We start from the raw sequence: 15,643 nt of genomic DNA, 5'->3' as shown, positions 1-15,643 counted from the left end.
CGCTGGGCCTGCGCCCCCTCGGGCTGCGCGGTACTGACGACTCCGGAGGCCGAGGGGGGAGGGAATTGGCTTCCAAAAAAGGCCCGTGGCTGGAGGATGGGGCCCTGCCCTGCGGGGATGTTTTAGGCTTTGTTCTAAGTGCGGTGAGAAGCCTTGGGAGGCTGTGCTGTGGCGGGACGGGACCCAGCTCGCTGGGCTGCCCTGTGCAGGACGGAGGAGGCGGCAGCTAGGAGAAGCCAGTGTGGCCGGAAGCCCGGTTGTGGCCATCGGGTCCCGGCGTCCGCGGCTCCGTGCTGGCCGTGTCCTCGACGAGGCCACGTAAAGCCCGCCCCCCGCACACCGAGAGGGCCCCGGGGACTCAGCTTGGGGGCTGGCAGACCCTCCGTGCTTGGCACGCCCTTGGGGCTCTGGCCTGTTCCGCACGGCCTGCCACGTGGACACTGCCCGCTCAGCTGCCCGGCGTTGGCTGGCTCGGGTGGCAGGGCGGGATCCCACCTCCGAAGACCCACCTTACAAACTGGGGGCGCTTGAGTCTTCCTGCTCTCGCATTCTGCGAAGACTGTCCCCAGTTGTCACTGGACAAGTCCACAGCCCTGTGACACGGGGACCACCACCATCCCCCGATTCACAGGCTCCTGTCCAACACCAGAGCCCTGACGCCAGGATCCCCCAGGCCCCGCCCTCCACAGCCTGGTCCGCCCAGCGGGCCACCCGCCACCGGGAGCCCCGCACCCTCCCCACTCCCCGCCGCCGGACTTCATGGGAGCCGAGCCGGAGCCGCAGGGAGGTGGACCCTGACAGCTGCCGGTGGAGCGCAGGGCGGGGACCGAGTGTGTGCCCCGCCCCACCCGCCCTCCCTCTGCGGTGGCCGTCCGGGGGCGACACGTCCTAAGAGCAGAGCGCCAGACGGAAGCACGGCCGGGACTGACACGTGGCCTTGGGCGGCGCTGCCCCGTGTGGGTTGGAGAGGCGGGCGCCCGACCTGGACGCGCTGCGCCCGCGGACGGCTGCCCCCGATGCAGCCGCTGCCACCGGAGGAGGCCCGCAGGGACGGGGCTGAGGACGCCCAGTGGTCCAGGTGGGGCCAAGGTGTGGGGGGCGGGGCGGTGGCTTGGGGACGGGGCGAGGCCACCTTCTCTCCACCTATGGGCTGTGCACTTCCCTGACTGTCCGCATACCAGTACCCAGCCCCAGACCCCATCCCTTTTCGAGTCCCAGGGCCAGAGAGAGACCCCAGGGTCCTGGGGGGTGCACAGGCAGGAGGTGTCCCAGGAGTCCTGCCTGGGGGAAGGGGGCATCGTCCTGGCTGGTGAAGGGGGAGCTCACGGACACAGCTGTGGGTCCTAGAAGTGACCCTGCCGGGTAGGACCACACCCATTTACAGGCCCCGAGTCCCTACCTGTGACCACACACCCGAGAGCAGGTTCAGCTGAAATGGCAGGTGGCTGAGTCCTGCCCATACCTGCCAGCTGTGTGCTGTGGACAGGTCTCCATGGTGGGGGGGGGGGGGGAGGCTCCTGGTGGGGCAGGGCCCACATTCTGGGAAACATTCTGTTTCCACATCCACTGCCGAGGACAGAAGGCCCCAGGACCGGGGCTCTCCTCACGACTGTGACACGCTGAACAACCAGGCCACCTGTGCCGCAGCCCTCCCTCTGGTTCTGTGGACCCTGGGCCCACGTCAGGCCCTGGGATTCCCAGGCCAGTTCACGTCCGTCTCCGAATGCCCAGGGAGCCTGGTCTCGGGACCTGCTGCTGCCGCCCAGCACAGGGTCACAGGAAGACCCTAAGAGGTAGTGTCCCCGAGGCTGGGGCAAGATGAAGGCAAAGCCAGTGGGGGAGACGGGAGAGAAGCTGGTCGTTTCGCGGGACAGGTGTGCAGAGCAGCGTGGGAAGGGCCGCAGTGAGCGCGGGAGCCCCAGAGCCCAAACCGCAGCCTCGGCCCGGGCCCTGCTCCAGGCATCTGCTAGAGCTGGGGGGCTGCGTGCTGGTGCCTGCCAGGGTCCAGGAGCGCTCTCGTCCTCCCCCCCACTCCCGCCCCCCCACCCCCCCCCCGCTGCCCTGGATACCGAGGGGCTGATCCAGGTACTGATCCGGGTGGCATGGGGTCACGTTTCAGCGGCTCTAGCTGGCTCGGCTTCAACTGCCTCCCTGTGTGCTCGCTCTGGAAGGGGCACTTGCCCCACTTCCCCGGGCCGTTGGCAGGGGAGGCAGCCTGAAGTTCTGGAGGGGTCTGGGGGTCCTGAGTAGAACTGGATTCAGCCGGGACGAGGCTGTCCCCACCCCTGAGTGGACCCATCGCAGTGAGTGTGGCTGTTTCTGGCTGCCCACCCTGTGTGCCCTCTGCCTCAACAGCCACGTGTCTGCCCTCGTGGGCCCTGGGAGCAGGGGTGGGGGCAGCCAGTGGCCTTGGACCCGTGGCCTGCAATGCCGGCACATTTCCCTTTTCTGAATCGAGGGGCCACGTGACCACATGTTTGCTCAGCCGTGGATGCTTATGCACAAGGGCCACTGGCAGGAAGCAGAAGTTTCTAGAAGGTTCATAGGAAGCATTCTGATGAGCTGGGGGCGCAGGCCTGAGGCTCAGGGCAGGTCACTGTGGGCAGGATGAAGCTCTCCTATCCACTCTTGCCTTCTGTGTTCCCAAACAGGCCATCCACAGGATCAAGGAGTCCGTGCCTGGGCCGCCGAGTCCAGCCAGACTTCCTTGTTCTGTGTCCCCAGCCACTGGAGAGGAAGTACCTCTGCCTGCCCAGCTGGCATTGCCTCCAGCTTGGGGACTGGGCCAGGGGGCCTCCCAGGGAGGAAGCAGACAGCACCTTGCCCCACACAAGCTCAGGGCAGACTGCTGGCCCTGATGCTGATGGGCCTTTCTTGGCTTCCCGTGGTCACAAGGAGGCCCAGGGGCAGCACCATATTCTAGGAGCCTGCCAGCCTCCCAGAGTGGGTCAGCCTCAGCTGGCCTTCCCACCCAGAGAGCAAACACAGCCAGGCTCTCAGGGTCACCAGTGAGATGGGCCAGGTGGGCTTGCTGGGGGCACAGTCCAGTCTGGACGCGGGTGGCCCTCCACTGCTCTGACCATAGAAAGGAATGAAGCTCCTTCTCGAAGGCACCTTTGGACTGTGGCTGTCTGTGGGGGCGTTGGAAACTCTGCTCCACGCCCGCCTTCTCCTGGTGCCCCTGGACAGTGCATACACATGCTTGCAGGGGGCGCGGGGGTGTGGGAGTGCCGTGGGCTCCCCCGGAATGGGGCACCCGGAGGCCGTGGTGATGCTGCAGCCGGCTGGGCTCAGGCCAGCTGGACGGACTCCAGGGGGCAGTTTGGGCTGTGTTGCTCTGGGCCTCCCCAGTAAGGCCAGTGGGAGTGTTTGCTCAGGAGAGCGATGTGCCCAACAGGCCCGCTGCCCCTGGGCTGGAAAGCTGGGTGGGAGGGAGGACCGTGTGAGGTGCTCGCGGGGCGACTGTGGTCAAGTCCCAGGGATGAGCGTCGGGGAGACGTTGGGGGCATCATCTTCAGGTCTGGAACCCCAGAGGGGCAGGTGCCTGAGCCCACGGTGGTCCGCCCTGCCAGGGGCCCCGTGTCCTGTGTCGGGTGGGCAGTGAGCTGGTGCCACCTGCGGGCTTATCAGCCTCGCAGATGCCTGGCCCTGCCTCTGCCCCACGGTCTTCAGTTCTGGAAAGAAAACTAGCGTTTGGGGCCCCCGGGCCCAGAGGGACAGCCACTGAGCTTCCCCTATGGCCCCATCCCTCTCAAGCAGGGGAAGCCTTGGGACCTCGGGTCCATGCTGCTGTCCCCGTTGTCCAGGCTTCTGAATCATTCCAGTAACATTTTAAGAACCTGGAGGTGGGGGTGGGGGGCGTGTGACGGGGGTCACTGGGCAGTTTCCAAGTGGAGCACCGTCCCCCAGCTGACCTCAGCCAAAGCAGGGTCTAGTGTCTGGCTTCTGGAATTGCACAGCTGGGGATATTTTTAGCACAGGACCCGATTTCCCACTGGTTCTGGTATATAAAAGCAGAGGGCCACAGAAGGGCACCCTGGAGCCCTGCGTGCCACGCCCCTCTGAGGTCCAGAGGCCCAGCCTGAAGTGCCTGGTCCAGAGCACGCCTGGGAAACCAGTCCAGGGAAGGGATGGGGTTCCCTGCGTCGTGCCAGGGCCTGGACGGGGACTTCTTTGATGCCCACGCCACACGCCCCATCAGGAGCTGGAAGGCACTTTGGAACTGGAATCCCCAAGCCCCAGATGGGGCCCTGGCCTACAGATAGGGGTCTGTTGGGGCCAGAAGGCCGGCTGCTGGAACTCAGACTCATTCACCCCCAAACTCCTGAGTGATGGTGTCGAACCTCGAATCAGCTGTCTCTGCTGGTGGGACTGCAGGGCCCCACAGCCTCAAGCAGTGGCTCCTTGGTTGTGGAGGGGCTGCAGCCAGGAGCGGCCCCAGGGCGCCCACGGTGGGGCCACTCAGCAGGTCGGGGCCGTGGGGAGGGCCGCCTCCTCCCTGACCGTGGAAGAGCGCACTGTGGTTTGTGGACAGGGAGTGGACCCACGTGGAGACATCAGCTGGAGGAGGTGGACACAGTTGCCTGGCCTCCCTTCCTCCTGGTCACAGTGGCTTCTTGTTGGGACACTGGGAACTTGCTGGTCACTCTGCTGTCTACTCACCCATGAAGAGGCAGCTGTCATGGGCACCAGCCTGTCTTCACTAAGGAGACGGAGGCTCGAAGAGGCCAGGCCTCTTGTTCCGTGTCCACAGACCCACCCGCACCTGGGCGCCTGGAGGCCAGCCCCCGGGGCAGCTCCTGTGGTCAGTGGTCCATCCTGCGGGGAGTCCCGCAGCCCTGACTTCTCCCGGCAGGTGGGCCCCGCTCCAGGTCGGGGCGTTTGTGGTAATGGGTGCGTCGTATCACACCCACTGATGGGGCTCCTGGTGTGTGCACCCCCTCAGGATGGGTCCCCGTGCAGGCGGGGCCCCTGAGCTCCCCGCAGGGCTGCTGCAAGGCCCCCGCACTCTCTGACCACCCGCCCCCAGCTTGCACACCCCGCCCTCCGCACGGGACATCACAAGTCACCAGCGGTACCCCCTCTCCACCCATCTCCCACCCCCACGGCTGGTGCCCACAGCTCCCTCCCTCTCACTGTTTAAAAGTAAACTTTGTCTCTGAGGCCGGTTCTTGATTTGCAGAGTCACGTGAAGGGAGTGACTCTACCGCCCGCCCCTCCCTCCACATCTTCTGTCAGCGCCGTGCCTTTGTCCCGCCTGCCTGCGAGTCCCTCTCCGCAGGGAACCACGGACAAAAGCCCGGAGTTTGCTCAGATTTCTGCTGTTGGTTTTCACACCCCAGCACCCCATCTGGGACCCCACATGCATGGGGGCGTCATCTCCTGGCTCTGGCAGTTTCTCAGTTCCCTTGGTCTCAGGGGCAGTCGGGGAGCACTGGCCAGAAGTTTCAAGGACCGTCCCCCTGTGGACACCTGTCTGGAGACTTCCTAGGCAGCCGGGCCTGCCTCGCCTCTGCCCGGGTTCCTCCAAGGGCCGACCAGCCCCACGGCACTGTCCCCTTGCTGGCCACCCAGCACCGCCTGCCCCGACCTCCTCTGCGGGGCACACACAGCTTTCCTGCGGAGCCTTCGGGGACCAACTGCCCTGCTCCTATCCCGTAGTGGCCCACCCCTGCCACGAGACCCTCCCTTTTGGCCTCAGCCGGGGTCTCCTGGGCAGGTTACTGAGCTGTCTGCTCTTGCCCAGCTGCTTCCCTGGGGACCCTGGCCTGTGGGGAGCGGGGAGTGGGGGCGTGGACCTGGCTGCCGGTCCCGGCTAGCACACCCCTCCAGCTGTGCTCTGTCCCACGTGCCCCTCTGCTGGCCGTCCGGCTGCTCCCAGCCTCTGCTGTCGTGACTCATTCCTAGAGTCTGCCTGTGCTTCAGGAGCCGACACGCAGGGGGGTTCCGGTGTCGGAGGGGCGGCCACGCTGCCCTCCTGGGTGACACCGTCCCTCCTGTCCCACAGGCCCGAGTGCCAGGCATGGACGGGGACGCTGCTGCTGGGCACGGGCCTGCTGTACTGCGCCCGGGTCAGCGTGCCCGTGTGCGCCGTCTCCATGAGCCAGGACTTCGGCTGGAACAAGAAGGAAGCCGGCGTCGTGCTCAGCAGCTTCTTCTGGGGCTACTGCCTGACTCAGGTGGTGGGCGGCCACCTGGGGGACAGGTAACCACTCCTGCTCCCCACGCGGGGCCGGGGCTGCCCCGGGGGGAGGCGGCTCCCGCAGGATGAATGTGGGGCCAGGCCTGGCCTGGAGAGAGGCATCGGCCGGGAGGACCGAGGTCCGTGGAGGAGGCGGTCCGGGGGCAGGTGCGCGGCTCCCCTTGGGGCGCTTGTCCTGGGGGGCGGGAGGGGGGGCGCTTGTTGGGACGGAGGGACAGCCTGGGCCTGTGCCCTCACCCTCCGCCCCTTCTGCGGAGGAGGACGAGGAAGCGTCCCGGTGGCGGCATCTCAGAGCCGGGCTGGAGCAGGCACCGGCTTGGGCTCCTCCGGGCAGGACCCGCCCACCCTGCCCGCCACCCGCCACTGTGCTCTCGTCCTCCTCCAGGATCGGGGGTGAGAAGGTCATCCTGCTGTCCGCCTCCGCCTGGGGCTTCATCACTGCCGCCACTCCGCTGCTCGCCCGCCTCAGCAGTGCTCACCTGGTCCTCATGACCTTCTCGCGCATCCTCACGGGCTTGCTCCAAGGTAGGGCTGTCTTGGCAGCTCCCCTCTGCGGTCCCAGCCGTGCCAGCGCCAGGCGAGCGCGCACGCGTTGTGTACGCGTGTAGGTACATGCGCGTGGACACGTGGGTGTGTGGACGTGTCCGTGCAGGTGGGTGTACGTGTGGGTACATACGTGTACTCAGGCGTGATCCCGCGCATGTGCTTAGGTCAGAGGAAGTCTCCTGCGCCTGCTGATAAGGCCCCGGGAGCCCCCAGCGCGGCGGGCGGGCAGCTGTCCTCGTGGGCAGGGAGGCACAAGGACGGACCACCCCCAGCAGGCGGCCGGCGCTCGGCTGCGCTTCCCCGTGGCGGGCGGGTCTGTCGTGCCGCGCGAGGCCTTGGCGCCGAAGCTCTGTCTGTTTCCCAGAAATATTTCACGGTCTGGCACAATCCGATGTCAGATGCCCCCCTCCGCCAAAAGGCCCACCCCGGGGGCGTGGGTGGCAGGCAGCTTGCCACACGGTGGCCGTCAGCGCCCCTGGCCGCTGGAGCAGCGGGGACTTGCTGAGTTTCTGCGTGTTGCTGGGCAGAGGCTGCCCCTGGCCGGAGCCTCCAGGACCCGCGTCTGCACTGGGCCTCTCCCTGTTTCCTGGCCGGCCCCACCGGTCCGCCTCTCGGGCAGTCCGGCTCCTGAGCCCCCGTGGGTTCACCCCGGTGCCCCATGTGCGGCCGGTCCCGTGGCTGGGGTTTCTGGGCATCCAGCCAGGGGGCCCTCGGCTCAGGCTGTTCCCCCATCTTCCTGGGAGGTGGGGGGCCGGTCCGTGCCATCACGAGAGCTCAAGGGGCAGCGATCAGCCTGGGTGACTGGCAGTTGGTGTGGGTGGGGGTGGGGCCCCGACGGGAAGGCCGGGCCCTGCCTCAGCCCCTGGCCTCTTAGCTCTTCCGGGGAGAAAAGCGCAGCACAACCGGCGGGAGCCGCCGTCCCTGTTTTAAAAATTAGGTTTTGCAATGATCATAGATTTGCAGGAAGTTGCGAAAGGGCCCCGGGGTCCCTCGGGCCTCCCTGGGGCGGCATCTCGTGTGGCTGCGGGACGACGACACATCCGGGCACCGTGGCTCCGTGGGGCCGCTCGCTCGGGCCTCACGGGCTGTAGGTGCACTGCGTGTGTGAACGCGTGCGAGCGTGCGTGTGCGAGCGAGAGAGCGTGTGAGTGTGCGTGGGTGCATGAGCGTGTCATGTGTGAGCATGTGTGTGCGAGTGTGCATGAGCATTGTGAGCGTGTGCGTGTGAGCACGAGCGTGAGTGCGAATGTGCACGTGCGAGCAGGGCGTGCCAGTGTGTGAGCGTGTGTGCGAGTGTGAGTGGGCCTGTGCGAGCAAGCGTGCGCGTGTGTGTGTGAGCGTGCGCGCGTGAGCATGCACGAATCAGCGTGTGGCGTGCGTGTGTGAGTGCGTGTGTGAGTGTGAGTGTGCACCAGGACTCGAGCTGGTGTGGCAGGAGTGCCAGCTCAGACTCCGTCGTTCCCACAGCCCGTTCTGTGCCAGGACCCTGAGCACACCTGTCCCCCAGCTGAGAGTCCAGCTGACAGGTCCTCAGAGCCCAGTCCTGCTGGTCCCCGGGGGAGCCTCCCAGAGCAGCTCTCGGTCCTGGCTGGCCCCGCCCTGGCCCCAGGTGACAGCGTGGGGACGCAGCTCTCTGCTCGTTTCAGGGGTCTACTTCCCGGCGCTGACCAGCCTGCTGTCACAGAAGGTACGAGAGAGCGAACGGGCCTTCACATACAGTGCCGTGGGGGCCGGCTCCCAATTTGGGTAAGTCCTGGCCCTGAGAGCCCAGGGGACAGAGGGTGTGCCCAGGGGGGCCTGGGCGGGGACAGGCCACGTGGGCGCCTTTGTGGCTCAGGGAGATGCGGGTCGGCTGCTTCTGTGCTGCGGGGGACCCCCCCCCCCACCCTTGTGCATGTTCTGTCCCCAGGACAGGTGGTGTGGTTGAGGCTCTGGCAATGGGACACGGCGTTCCCTTTCATCTGTGCTGAGGGAGCCAGAGGGGGTGCCGTCCCGATGTGGGAGGCTACCTGTGCCCCCTTGGGGGGCATGTGACACGGTCCAGACACGAAGACCCTGTCCCTGTACTCCTGAATGGAGGCCTCGCTCGGGGAGAAGGGACATGTTGCTGTCCTGATGGGGCTTCACTACCCGGGGCTCAGGTCCCTCACTTCCCTGCTGCCAAGAAGCAGGCAAGAAATCAGAGCGTGGAGGGGTGCCTGAGGACGGGCCAGGAGCCCGGATAAAAGCCCAGAGCGCCCAGTGGAACAGGGGTTCTGGATACGCCGTGTGGGACGTACTCCCACAAGGAAGGGTGTGCGTTGTTTCTGACATCCCGCTTTACCCAGGCGTCCTGGGCCCGTGTCTTAGGCTGAGAGGCATGGAACACAGTCTGCCCACTGCACAGATGAGGAAAGGGAGGCTCCGGTGGGGAAGGCGCCCCCCTGCCCACCCCCCACCCCCCGGCCTGCAGGAGGCGAGGATCCACAGGGCTTCTGGGCTTTGTGCTTGCTTCTCCCGCTTTTGCGTTTAGACATCTTGGAGGCCACCTTGGAGGCCCGGAAGCAAGAAATTAAAGCAACAGAGGGCCCCCGTGCCGTGTCATGGCCGCACGGCTTTGCCCACGTCCCCTGGGCGCCGAGGCAGCCAGAAGTCTCCCTGAACGCTCCGAATGCTTCACAAAATACGCTCAGACTGGGGCGGCTGCTTTCCTGGTGACGAGCTTATGCTGGGTGGGGATGCTCAGAGGCATCGCCTTGCCCCAGCAAAGCCCAGGGTCACGGCCACCTGTCTTTCAGGACTCTGGTGACGGGGGCCGTGGGCTCCCTGCTCCTGGACCGGTACGGCTGGCCTAGCGTCTTCTATCTCTCCGGCGGGCTCACCCTGCTGTGGGTGTGTTATGTGCACAGGTACCTGCTGAGTGAAAAAGGTAACTGCGGCCGGGCGGGCGATGGCCGGCAAACGCAGCTGCCCAGGGAGGGCGAGGGCCTGGCGCCCAGCCCCTCTAGCGGCTGCTAAACATCCACCCAACTCACCTGCGGAGTAGCGCCCGCTCAGCGGGTCCCTGGGCTGCAGCTTGGCCCCGTCCGGAAAAGCATCCTCTAGACTAGAGCCTGAGGAAAATGCCAGTTCTCGGGCCGGCTCTGCCCGGGTTCAGGCCTGAGAGCCGTGCCCCAGGAAGAAGCGGGCACACGGAGACAGGTGCGCACCGGGCACAGGCAGCTGGCAGGGGCCATCGGTCTAAAGATGGCAGGAAGCGGGGCTTGGGGGATCCGAGGACGGGGGAAGGACCGAGGAAGTCTGTTCAGACTCCCTCAAATGCCGACAGCCCAAGGTGCTGGCAGGGAGGACGGTGTGGCCGTCCCCGGGGCAGCCAGGTGGGCCGCAGGGCTGTGGGGGCGCTGGCCCCTGGAGCTGCCCCCCCGGGAGCCGTCTGTTACAAGCAGACGCCGTCCCCCGATTCTGAGGAGGTTCCACATGGAAACCGCTTGCCCCTCAGATCTCATCCTGGCCTTGGGCGTTCTGGTGCGAGGCCTGCGGGTGTCCAGGCGCACCAAAGTTCCCTGGAGACAGCTTTTCCGGAAGCCCTCTGTCTGGTGAGCCTGCGCCTCGGGGCCGCGGCTTGGGGTGGGGCGGCACGGGGCCAAGCCCAGCCGATCTCTGGTGTTCCTGAAGCCTACACAGGCCAGGGTCACCCCGGCTTCTGAGCTCCGCGGGGGCTGGCGGGGGCGCCCCTCCGTGCGGTGCTGGGGCGCGTGGACCCTGAGCCCAGCCCGCGCCCCCCAGGGCAGCCATCTCTGCTCAGCTGTCGTCCGCGTGCGCTCTCTTCATCCTCCTCTCCTGGCTGCCGACCTTCTTCAAGGAGACGTTCCCCAGCTCCAAGGTGGGTGGACCACCCTGGTGCCCGCGGGGTGACGGAGACACGGTGTTGTTTGCAGCCCCACTCAGGCTCACGGCCCTGAGCTGACCTCGCCCGTGCTCAGGGCCCGCGGCCCCTCTGGTCTGGTGCAGCCACCCAGGACAGGGCCCCTTCCCACCACCGCGCAGCGCCCACTCCCTGGATGCACCCTGTGCGGCCGCCCGGCAGAGCCCTGTCCTAGGCTCAGCCGACGGTCTGTGTGTGGTCATGACTGAGGACGGGCCAAGTGGGGATCGCGACACGGGCAGGGTCAGCTTGGCCCACTCCACCCCGGCCACCCTCCCCGTCTGGTGACCAGAACCTCCTGCACCTCCACACGGTGGGCCTGTGTCCCCCCTGCTTGGCCCTGTCACGGTGTGGGGGGCCAGTGAGGGAGACTCGGCCTGAAGGCGGGCGGCCCTAGTGGACGTGGAGCTCAGCCAGGGTGGGGGAGGTCAAGGTCAGGGGGGCCCTCCAGCCCGGGAGCCCAGCCTGTGGGCAGGGAGAGACTTACCGGGCATCAGGGCACATGGGCGACCACCGGCCTGTGCAACCTCTCGCGGGTGGCCAGGCGCATGCCCTCTGAGGCCTCCCTCTTCCCTGCAGGGCTGGGTCTTCAACGTGGTGCCCTGGCTGGTGGCCATCCCCGCCGGTCTGTTCAGCGGGTTCCTCTCCGACCATCTCATCAATCAGGGTGAGCCCTGGGGGAGGGGCTGCCGGGAGCCAACCCAGCTTTGCCACACTGTGGGGGGTGGGGGCCTCCTCCTGGGGGTGCTACGGGGATGGGAGGGGTCTTGCCACCCCCAGGACCTCGCTTCGAGAGTGGGGCCCCGACCACCTCAGCCTCAGTTTCCCGGAGGGGGTGGGGCACAGGGAGAGGACCCGATTCCTGTGGGCACCGTGGAGCTCCTCCTTGGTCTTCAGAGGGGTCAGAGGTCATAGGTCGGGGGGGGCTGTGTGTGCGAGCCCGGGACCCCAGCGAACACACCCGAGGACGAGGATCTCACAGACACGCACACCGCATGCGCATGCACACGCACACGCATTCTTAGACGTTAGTCCTTTCCTAGTGAGAGAGTGCTGCACCCTCACTGTGGAAAAAGTGGAGACTTTGCAGAAACAGGGAGATAGCACGTGTGTAAACCGTCCCGGGGCCTTCCTTCTGCCTGTCTGCTTGACCTTGTCCTGGAGAGTCCTCTAGATGCACACCCAGGGCAGGGCACACGTGCTCACACGCACTTGCACACGTGCACCCAGGACACAGGACATCCAGGGCAGGGCACGCACACTCACACGCACTCGCACATGTGCACGCATACCCAGGATGCAGGATGCCCAGGCAGGGCACACGCGTCCACAGGAACTCACACGGGTGTGCACACGCACCCAGGATGCCCAGCACGGGGCACACATGCCCACACACACTCACACAGCTGCTCACACACACCCAGCACACAGGATGCCCAGTGCAGGCACGTGTGCCCACACACATGTGCACATGTCTCACGCATGACCCGGGACACCCCCTCCTTGAGCCCAGGGCCCGGCCCTCCCCTCCCGCTCCCTCCCTGCAGCCGTGCCGGCTGGGACCCCACATGGGTGCCAGTGGGAACCTCTCTCCTCTGCTCAGGTTACAGAACCATCACTGTTCGGAAGTTCATGCAGGTAGGGAGGTGGAATGCTCCCGGGACCTGCGGGTTGTGACCCCCCCGTCTCCTGACCCAGAAAGCATTCGGAGGTGCCCTGGGTCAGTGCTGGGGGCTGGTTTGGCCGACCTGAGGTCCTTCTCCCAGCTGTGCCCCCCCAGACCCCCGCACACGTCTCTGGGCCTGGGTCGCCCTCATTCCCCTCTGGTCGGACAAGTAGGGGTCTCATACCTGCTGGGCAGGCCTGGGAGGGGCTTTCCCAGTGACCTTGCTCAGTGCGCCCCAGGTGGCCCCGGGAGGAGCCCTGTCGGCAGGCACCAATCCTCTCTCCCGCAGGTGATGGGCCTTGGCCTGTCCAGCGTTTTTGCCCTGTGTTTGGGGCACACCTCGAGCTTCTGCAAATCTGTGGTGTTTGCATCAGCTTCCATCGGCCTGCAGACCTTCAACCACAGGTGAGGGCCGGGCGCCCCACTCACCAGCCGGCACCCTGGCACGGTGGCTGTGCCCTGGCATGGCTGAGCGCCCCGCTGTGGGGGGCGGGCCTTGGCTGGGCTGGGTTCCGAGTGCCCGTGTGGCAGTTTCTAGACCCCGGGTGCTCAGAGGACCAGCCCCGGACTCCATGGGGTGGCAGCCGCCCTGTGGTCACTTGCTCGCCCACCTCCCTTTCTCTTTCCCACAGTGGCATTTCCGTCAACATCCAGGACCTGGCTCCATCCTGTGCCGGCTTTCTGTTCGGTGAGAGCCACTGGCCCCCGTTTGAATAGGAGGGGCTGTTCCCCACCCAGGCGTTGCTCACCCGAGCCCCCCGTCCTCTCTCTGGGCCCCCAGGGGCTGCCCCCGGGCCAGGGCCTCCTGTGACCCATCCTCGTTGTCGCTCTGTCTCGCTCACAGGTGTGGCCAACACAGCTGGGGCCTTGGCAGGTAAGAGGCGGGCTGGGTGTCTCCCGGCTGTCCCACCCCTGAGTCTTCCCGCCCCGCCAGCCCCTTAGCCCTGCAGGGTGGGGCACGGCGCCCTCCAGGGTCCCCCGGTGTCAGACCAGCGGGGAGGGGGACAGTGAGATCCCGGAGCTGGTCCGGGGCGAACGTTCACTTTTCTGATGGCGAGCACCCCAGCCCTCACTTGACCAACAGATGTGAGTCAAATCCTCAAGGCCCGGGGTTCCAGGGGTTGAGTGGCTGGGTGAGAACGCTGGGGCTCACTCCCCACGGAGGACCTGTGAGAGGCAGTATGCCGGACAGCCCGTGAGGTCTCTGGCCCTCTGGGACCCTCTGAGGCCGGCCCTCCCTTGGCCTGGTAGCTTGGACACCTGAGTTCAGCTTCTGTCCCTCAGGCCGCCCCCGGCCTCCCCTCCTGGTACCCTAGCCCCAGTCCCCGCCCCGGCCCTCCCCTCAGGACTGCCCCGCCCGCCTCTGGTGCAGGTGTCGTAGGCGTGTGCTTGGGAGGCTACCTCATCGAGACCACGGGCTCCTGGACGTCCATGTTCAGCCTGGTGGCTGCCATCAGCAGCCTGGGGCTGTGCATCTTTCTGCTGTTTGGAGAGGCCCAGCGCGTGGACCTGAGCCCTACCCACGAGGACCTCTAGCCGCCTCGGCCTGACGGTTCCCCGAGGACCCAGTGCTGCCCGCCTCGGGGCGTCGGGCTGTGTTGAAGAGCCTCCCACTCCTGATCCCGGGTGTGTGAGCAGAGGGGGACGGGCCCCAGCAGAGCCCGGGCGGCCCTGGTGGGCCTCAGTCTCTCCACCTGCCAGTGAGGTGATCGCGCCCTTCCCCGGGGTTCGTGGGCTGGCAGGGGTGAGTGGGATTGGTATTTTGAGTAGCAGCTGCACTGTCACAGTCTGTCCCACGTAGGTCTGCGTGCCCACGTGGTCACTGGGTGGGAGGGCTGCCTGTCTGTCATCACAGGGGCAGGGGCACCACCCAGCTGGACTCTTCCCTCAGACCTGCTCTGCTTTGCTTCTTGGCCCTGGGGCCAGATCATTCTTCCTGGGGGGTGCCGTCCTGTGCACTGCAGGCTGTTTAGCAGTTGGCCCCCGCCTACTAGGTGGCCCCCTCCACCAGTGATGACAACCAGCACTGTCTTCTGGCCTCACCACATGTCCTCAGGAGACTGTGCCTTGGGCCAGAACCGCGGCTCTGATGGAGGCTGTTGGGGGTTGTGGGCTAGACGCCCTCGCCCATCTTTGGGGCCCCCCCGGCACCCCCTGTGGGTCCCTTTCTGCCAGGGATGCTTCTGGGGACCAGGGAGCCCTCCCACCTTGTCCTTCTCTCTCTCATAACGAGAAACTGGTCATCTCGTGAGTTTGTAATAGATTCTGCAAGCTGTCTGTGTGGAAGAACCAAGAATGTGGAGAGATCACACCAGACTTATTTAAATGATTAAACTGGAAAGGGAAGGCTGAAGTTTTATTAACCTTCCTTTATTTATTTATTTTTTCTGAAGCTTTTATTTATTCATCTTGAGAGAGAGTGAGTTGGCGAGCACGTGGGGAGGGGCAGAGAGAGAAAGAGTGCTTGAGTGAACAGGGGAAGGGCGGGAGGGGAGGGGAGAATCACAAGCATGTTCTGTGTTGTCAACACAGAGCCTGATGTGGGGCTTGATCCCACATACCGTGAGAACATGACCTGAGCCGAAGTCAAGAGTTGGACGCCCAACCGACTGAGCCCCCCCAGGCCCCCAATCTTCCTTTTTTAAAAAGAATAAACACGTATTAAAGGCTTGTTGCGCTCACCCCGGAGGAAGCCAGGGGAGTGTTGCAGGTGACGGTCAGGGGCGGCCCCCTGAGCAGACACATGCAGGAAGGAAGGTGGAGGTGAAGGTGCAGGGGCAGCTTGGGAGGAGGTGCCCCTCCACCCGGGGAACCCGCCCGCGGTGGCACGGAGCCTCTGGCCTTGCTGTGGCCTGCCTGTCGCGGCTCCCGCGGAACCGGGCCCAGACAGCCCAGGTGCGCTGGAGGAGGAGGAGGGTAGCTCTGCGTGAGTACACGTTGCTCCCTGCCGCCTCCACTTGGGATCAGAAAGAACCCGAAGACGGACCTCTGATTACAAAATGAGTCTGGCCTCCATAGGTCAGGCCTGTTTGTGGAGGTGGAGACACGCTGGGGGGGCGTCGGGGACACGCGGAGACGCGGAGAGGCGCTGGGGGGCGGCGTGGAAATGTTCTAGGGATGTTAATTTACCACAAAGGCCTTCACATGTGCTCCGCTGGAGGTTTTCCCCAAGTGACCCCCGGCGGAGGAGGAGCCCAGCCCCGGAGGGCCCCCCGCGGCCGACGTCCTGCAGCGCAGAACACGGTGACGGTCCTGGGACGCGGGAGCTGAGGTCGGCCCTCATGACCGCTGCCAGCGGGCGGCGCAGGATGTTGGCGCGTTCACA

At 65.9% G+C, this 15,643-nt stretch overlaps 1 protein-coding gene across 4 annotated transcripts; it reads left to right on the top strand.

Annotated features, from left to right (window-relative positions):
• The first annotated feature begins 743 nt into the window (after window positions 1–743).
• Window positions 744–14,699, top strand: SLC17A9 (solute carrier family 17 member 9). Of its 4 annotated transcripts, none has more exons than XM_047854082.1 (13): window positions 744–1,078; window positions 6,008–6,205; window positions 6,588–6,727; window positions 8,395–8,494; window positions 9,526–9,636; window positions 10,227–10,323; window positions 10,514–10,610; window positions 11,232–11,319; window positions 12,256–12,290; window positions 12,608–12,723; window positions 12,951–13,006; window positions 13,163–13,192; window positions 13,691–14,699. In XM_047854082.1, exons 1-13 carry the CDS (start codon window positions 1,017–1,019, stop codon window positions 13,866–13,868), a joined length of 1,308 nt encoding a protein of 435 aa, XP_047710038.1. In that variant the 5' UTR covers window positions 744–1,016; the 3' UTR covers window positions 13,869–14,699. The 4 variants fall into 4 exon arrangements, with proteins under 4 accessions (XP_047710038.1, XP_047710037.1, XP_047710036.1 ...); XM_047854081.1 differs by having other exon boundaries at window positions 9,526–9,656; XM_047854080.1 differs by having other exon boundaries at window positions 12,256–12,723.
• Window positions 14,700–15,643: the final 944 nt, after the last annotated feature.

Source organism: Prionailurus viverrinus, chromosome A3 (assembly GCF_022837055.1).
Source record: "Prionailurus viverrinus isolate Anna chromosome A3, UM_Priviv_1.0, whole genome shotgun sequence".
Taxonomy (NCBI): domain Eukaryota; kingdom Metazoa; phylum Chordata; class Mammalia; order Carnivora; family Felidae; genus Prionailurus; species Prionailurus viverrinus.
Note: the sequence above shows the minus strand (reverse complement) of the source record. Positions and strands in the feature narration are given on the sequence as shown.